The sequence below is a fragment of the Teleopsis dalmanni genome, chromosome X (genome assembly GCF_002237135.1).
Source record: "Teleopsis dalmanni isolate 2A chromosome X, ASM223713v2, whole genome shotgun sequence".
Classification (NCBI taxonomy): Eukaryota; Metazoa; Arthropoda; class Insecta; order Diptera; family Diopsidae; genus Teleopsis; species Teleopsis dalmanni.
In genome coordinates, this window is record NC_051848.1 from 48,199,117 (window position 1) to 48,206,536 (window position 7,420).

The 7,420-nt window shown below is 28.9% G+C and overlaps 1 protein-coding gene across 1 annotated transcript; it reads right to left on the bottom strand.

Moving 5' to 3' along the window:
- Positions 1-1,659: 1,659 nt before the first annotated feature.
- On the bottom strand, positions 1,660-2,361 carry LOC119689061 (defense protein l(2)34Fc-like). The gene is made up of 2 exons (XM_038103801.1): positions 2,010-2,361; positions 1,660-1,936 (listed from the first exon to the last, which is right to left on the bottom strand). Exons 1-2 carry the CDS (start codon positions 2,319-2,321, stop codon positions 1,775-1,777), a joined length of 474 nt encoding a protein of 157 aa, XP_037959729.1. The 5' UTR covers positions 2,322-2,361; the 3' UTR covers positions 1,660-1,774.
- Positions 2,362-7,420: the final 5,059 nt, after the last annotated feature.

A 7,420-nucleotide genomic window follows, 5' to 3' on the forward strand; every position in this document is an offset into this window, starting at 1 on the left:
ATGCTTAAATGTGGTTCCGGAGGGATGTATGGTTAGAAAAGGCACGGTGTTAGGATGAGGTTTAGTAAGTAGGTGCAAATATCAAGTTAAAGAGTAAGTCTTGATTGCGAATCGTGCATACTCATAGCACGAGATATCAGTATCTTTTGAAGATTCCACATTTAACAGCAACAATTATTCTAATTATCTATGATGGTAGTCGCGTCATTTGTGTTCCCAGCATAACATGATGTAAATATATTTGATGTTTGGTTTAATCAAACAAGAGCCACATATTGATACTCTTTTAGTTTAATATTTGAAGTAAATAAAATTTAGAGTATGCAAAATGTAGTTAGCTTCTTTTCAATGAAAGGAAGCTTTCAAAACGGTTTAAAAAATCCCAAAAACTAACATCTGACTTATTGTTTAAATGCAAAGATTTATATCGAAATTTCCTAGGGATTTTTTGCGCTGCACTTTTTACACTTATTTATTATTTTTGTGTTAAAAGTTTTCAAATTAATTTATTTATTTATTAAACATTTTATAAAATTTTTACAATCGTAATACCTATTTTACCTAATTTTTATCTAATTTATCCTACTCGAAATTCTGGTAAATACCAACATTCGCTGCCATACCGACATAATTTATTATTTCCATCAATTTACCATCAATTTACTATCAATTTACTCGACTCACACACGGCCTTAACGTGTCAAATGTGTAAAGTTAAGTATAATTTTTTCACACAAAATCCATACAAAAATATGCTAATGCAGCTCATTAATTGTAAGCGCAAACACCGCAAGGACCTTGGTACGTAACACATTGACCGGTTGAATGTGAGTGGAAGTTTATAAGGGGGACTCTGAAGAACTAATGCTAAGAACAAATAATTGTTTCTGTTATGCCATTACATTAATGTTGCTGATTTTACTTCTTAGAATTTGAAACGTTCTAAGGACGTGTGCGAGTTAGGCTAAGTTGATGCTAAACCAAATGGGAGATTTTTTGGGATTTTTTTGCACTGCACACATTTTGCCATTTATCAACACGTATCGACACATCACTACATTATCGGCACAACTTAGTATTTCCCTCATTTAGAACGCAACTTAGCCTAACTCGCACACGACCTAAGTCACTTGAATACTATTTTATTATTTTCTTTTTAATCAAATATTGATCTATTTAATATTTATTGGATTTAAAACTTTCTGGTTCCAAGCAAATATATAAGTTCACACGTTAGTATGAGAATGAATTGAAGTAAAACACGATTTAGCTCAGCTGCGGAGTGATATTTTGTGATTTAGAAAATTTGGTTGATCAATATAATATGCATACAATTAAAAACTTTGTAAATGAAAACAAATATACAAGAACTTTAAATACGATCCAATTTAGATAATGTAGATAAAACCAAATTTAAAAAGATCTGTATGAGATCATATTGAAAATTATACATGATTCTCCTTAATGTCAAAGTGAAACTGCATGACGTCAGAAAAAAGTTATTTGCTGTTCCCTTTTCTAATATATATATATATACATATATATATATATGTTATATATAAACTTGTAGTGTTGTAGCTTATATAATTAGAAGTATATAACATCTTATTTTTTCTTTAAGTTTATTTTAAATTCAATTTTGTAAATAAAATGAGAGAATTTACCAATTTTTATCACAAGTAGAAGTGTATTACTTAATTTTATTAGATCGAAAAAGTTTAATTTTTAAAGATTTACAAAAAAAAACAAAACTATCATTAATCTGTTCTGCTTTTTATTCCACATTAACATCAAGTAAAACCTTGCGTACCCAGAAAGTAGCACCATTCTTGGCAACAGTACCAACCAATCTAACCTTTCCTTTAGTTTGAGGAGCAGTCCATTCGATTTTTAAACTCTTAATAGGTTCAGCCAATTTCTTGTGTGTCAATGTGTCCTAGAAGTATATATATTATTATTATTTTATAAATAAGAATGGGAAATAAAATTTTAAGCAAGTTTTTACTTACACCGGGGGCGGAGCACGTAAGTGTCTGAGATGAGTGATTATCCACAGGGTTAAAGGTACCTACTGGTTTATTGTCACTATCTTGCGCTTGTATAGCAAAACCCAAGAAATCATCACCACTAAGGGTTATCGATAATTTATCGCCAGCACGTACGCTTTGTGCAGCAGAAAAACTATAGGGTGGTGAACTTGTTTGACCTTCAAGATGATGCTCTGGTGTAAGACCATTTGTGCAAATTTTATTTGGAGCACCAGTAGAATACGATAATACTGGCACAGCCAAACAAACAGCGATTAAGATGAAACGAAACATATCTTATTTCAACTGAAAAGACTGAAAAAAAAAATAATTTTGTAGTTTAATAGATTTTAATTTTTGAATGTCATGACGAAGGACCTTATAGTCCAGTTCCTTATTCTTAGTTAACTTTAAAATTTTAGTTTTAACTTACAAATAAAAAATAAATAAATTATTAAAATTTTTAAATGTAGTGAATAAAAGTATATAATATTTATACTTAAATATATAATAATTGATATTATTGTATGTATATATATATATAAATATATTAAGTACGAGAATTAAATGCTCAAGACTTGTATTTGACTTAGTAAAATAAGTCTATGCTTATAGACTTATAGTGGAGCATAGGCCCTATGCTTTGCTGGGAGAAGAGGACTGCAGTAAGTAAGTGAAATAAGTTAGTCTGTAAGTATATGACAACAACAACATTATTTTCTGTTCTAAAAAATAATTAGATTATGTTAGGTTGTAACGGTGATCCTGGAAGTCTACTTAGACCTATTGGCCTCTGACATTGTTATGTGAAAACTGGAAGGGTTTTAAATCATTTGAAACTACTTCAGATCTTAGATAACATTTAACAAGAAATACCTTCCCTGACTTTAGAAAACTCTAAAATGTTCAATATTTATAGTCGACAAACAATTAGATTAGGTTAGGTTGCAACGGTTATTCTAGAAGTCCACTTAGATCTATTGGACTCTTATATTATTATGTAAAAACTCGAAGGGTTTTAAATCATTTGAAACTACTTAAAATCTTAGATGACATTTAACAAGAAATACTTCAATATTTATAGTGCACGCATACAGCAGATTTCAAGCACTTGCTTTTCTTCCTCACAGTTACAGCAAAAATCATTAAAGCTAAGATTCCATATCCCAACACAGTTTTCTAATCGTCAGTAATCCTGTTGCAAATATAATTGTGTGCCTGATAGCTTTGTCTAAATAAGTTTACTAGATTTTTTGCTATTTAAGAGTGTTAAATTGCATATAGATGTTTATATTATTCCGTCTATCTATCTTCTATTAAATTGTTAATATATATAGATTTTAATAACTAGTTGCATAATGCTAGTGTATATCAGGTTCTTGCAGATGTGCGGAATATGTTTGAGATACATTCTGTTTGACGAGCTCATGTGTCCGCGAATTGTCTTCACGACAGTCAACTTAGAGGAAAGAAATGTAGAACTGCGTCAACAGGTGTTTCAAATCAACACTTAATTAAATCTTTATAGAGACAATACGTTTACACTGACGATATTAACTCGACCAATAAGCGGGTTCCACCAACAAAATGTTCGTGTAATTTCGTGTAAATTTTATTTGTGTTTTACTTCAGTTTTACTACGAGTAACTCGTGGAACAGACCTAATGTCATTTTTCAAATATAATCCATACAAAATCCATGTAAAAATGTGTTGATCAGGTTTTTGGTCTTATAATAACACGTAAATTAATAATTGGTGTAATTTATACAATTCAAGAATTTACAATGGTAATTAATTTATATAATAATTTTAATTAGCAGTTGTCACAATTACTCTGGTGCTGTTGTAGGTGGCTTTACCTTGGCTTGGACGAAGCTATAAGCTTTGACTATTGGCCATATGTATGCGGTTTCGCAGTTATCAGCATGAATTTGCAGTTAATATATATATTAACATATATATTAACATATATATGAATATATATATACGCATGTACATTACAATAATAAATAATTTTGAATAAATGTGCACATATGCAAAAGCGGTCGCAATACTAGACAGCAAAAATTGTGTGGACAGACAGACAAATGCAGACGCAGACTAGTCATCATAATATGAAAATTGAGCGGAAAAATTGTTGACTTAGTCGAATTTCGATACAAGCTTAAGAACAGAGGAGTATGGTATATGTTATTCTCATACATATACATATATATATTTATGAGCGTTATAAATGGATCTGTTTCTGGAGATTTATACAATTTCAAAGTTCATGAGTAGTTTTATTTGTAAGCAGACGTAAGAAGTGTTGGACACACGTAAGTACCGGTAGTTTGTTGGATTTGCTATTGAAACCAAGGTGAGCAACTGAACTTATGGCCAGCGTTTTTTATATGAAAATTTAATAATAAGTCACTGGTATCATAATTACTGCTTAATACAATAACTTGAAAGAAAAAAAACATTTTCTCTGCATGAAGTTTGAATGCTCTTAAGTGGGCTTGACGATAAGGCATTTAGTGAAGTCATGTTTTGGGCACTATTTCGAGTTGTTGAACCATGAAACGAGCACATTAATTACAACTTTTTTCACTTAACTTATTGGTGGAAATAAAAAACAAAAATATCACTATAACAAATAATAAAATATTATAAATATGTCAATAAGTATTTATTTAATTGTGTTTATATTATTATACAAGGCAGGTTACGCGTGTAGTTATTGAGAGTGCTACTAGCGTAACCTTTAGACATGCAAATAAAATTGAATTTGATCGGGGGTCGGAAGTGCTGGATGGCATCAGTCACTCTATCCGTATAAAAGAAATATCCATTTAGTTTGTGTAATGAGTTACTTGTGTGAAGAATGAAGTAGTCCTTCTGAAAAATGAACACTGGAGACTAGCGGGAAGATCTCCATTAATCTTTAAATCCTACAAGATCAACTGAACAGTTATGTGTTCAGTTAAACACAAAATTTTGAATTTTGCATTCAACAATTTATTAATATATTGCACTATATCATTTGTACTGGGTTCTTGATTTCGCAATATCAATAGCTAGTTGAACCTATATACATGTCTTTCTTCTTTATTATTTTCGAAAAAAATTGAGATATATACAATATATGTATATTGCACGCGTTATTTAAAAAATTTTGTTGGATATATATTGCTTTTGCGCCTTTGGGAGGATCCATTATAACTATTTATTTTTAAAAAAGGTGTTTATGGTTATAATGTACTATATTTCATTCGATTCTTTTTTATTATGTTCAATAATAAATTATTCTAATAGTTAATTTTCTTAGATATCTGTTAGGAAATAGGTGTGTGTATCTTCGAATGTTTAAAATGAGACTACAACAATAGTCATTTTGACGGGATAAAAATTTACAGAATTACTTTAGGAACTATGCAACGGAAGATTAAAAATGAATGTCAATCCAGTGAATATCATTATTATGGTACAGAAAATTTGTAATAGTCGTATATAATTTGAAAACAAATGAAATTTTCTTCACATATACATATGCAATATTAGGGAAATCAACCTTGAGCTCCTTAATATATCGAAACCTAGGAGGTGAGCTCTAAGCTGTGAATCTTAGGCGAGCTCTAAGTACAACAATCTACAAAAGATTGTATATAGAAGAAATAAATTTATAATAGATAAATAGTCATTAAATTGACAGTTGTCATTATTGTTGGAATTCGTGTAACTCCAGCACTCTGACGTAAACTTACTTCAAACGGAAGTTCTGATAGACTAGAATTACAAGTTACAAAAGTTTTTATAGAAAAGTTTTAAGGACAATTACTATGTTGCCACTTACAATTATTGAACATCATTACAATATTTTTGTATGCATTTTGTATAAAAATTACCGCTGCACATTTATCAAGCTAATTGCGAGAGTGTAAACATACTATAACTTTAACAAATTTCAACGTTTTGATTTAGACAGACAATGATGGAGTGTCTACTCACGTTGGAATCTGCCTTCTATTTATTTATAAATATAAACCTAATGTAATTTTATTTTATGAATAGATACTACTTCTATTATTATGAAAATACATAAAATTTCTTTAAGTCAAGCATTGCTTTTTTTATTGAATTACTTTATTTAAAGTTGGCTTGAAGTATGGCTTAGATATGCAAAATAAAAAATCATAGAACAGGTTCTCCCAGCATTATTTATGATTCAACTGACCCATAAAGTTCTTTAAGATTAATAAAAAAAAAAACAACGTAAATATAAATTCAAAAGTTAATTGAGTAGCAATTATATAAATCAATTTATGTTATAAAATTATAATAACCCAACTGCTGAAAATAAAACTGTATTTTGCCTTAATATATATACAATATTTTATGACTAAATATATTAATGCCGTGTAATTATTATTTATTATTCATCTTTTTTATTTTAATTTTATTTATACACTATTTTGAATAGATATTTGAATTTATAAACTTCCGAATAAATTAAAATATTAATGCTTTCCGAACAGTAAAAGCCAATTAACTCAAAACGGAATTCATAATTGAAATTTTAAGTCAGTCGATAAAATCGCGTGTGCGATTAATCGTTCGAGCGTTTTATTGTCTATCAACGATTTTATAATCGTGAGAGCGATAAATTTTTGTATGTGTCAAACTTAATTATCATTATTAATAATAACGATACAAGCTGTTGTCTAGTTAATTCAATTTTAATCAAGAAACTCGTTCTGCATTAATCTAGAGAAAGGTTTTATTTGATCAGTTAGAATAAAAGGTGAAATGTCTGAGTCAACATATCCAAATCAATTTATTTCTATCACTTTCTGGTGATGACTAAATCTTTCAATTAGTCAAATTAATTGTTCTATAATAGAATCCTTAACTTTGTTTAAATGTTTTTTTAAAAAAATCCAATGGAATTATGTTCACATATGCAAAAGTACTATTTATCTGTTTCATAGTCGAACTGAAGTGATATTGGCAATAAATTTCGCTAAGTTAAATAGTTTTTCAGATTTGCTAAAGAGTTAATAAAATTAATTGTTTTTCTGAGTCCATAAATTACATTGAATATATAGCTTCATAGACCCTATATAAGATCTCTCTGCATATTTTCAACATATCATTCATAAAGAATGACTTGGAAGATTAACGATATCATCTGTTATTTACACAAAAATAAGTTTGGTATCTATAGTATTTGATGATCACTTTAAGGTAGAGTTCTAAACTTTAAAGATTTAAAGATATTAAAAAGTAGAACTGTGCAGATTTTTGTAAATTTGGATTCAAAGCAAATTATCATTTTTAGAATATCAGTCTTAAAATAATTGAAAGTCAATGTAAACCCTTGAGAAATTAAATCTATAAACAATAATTTCTT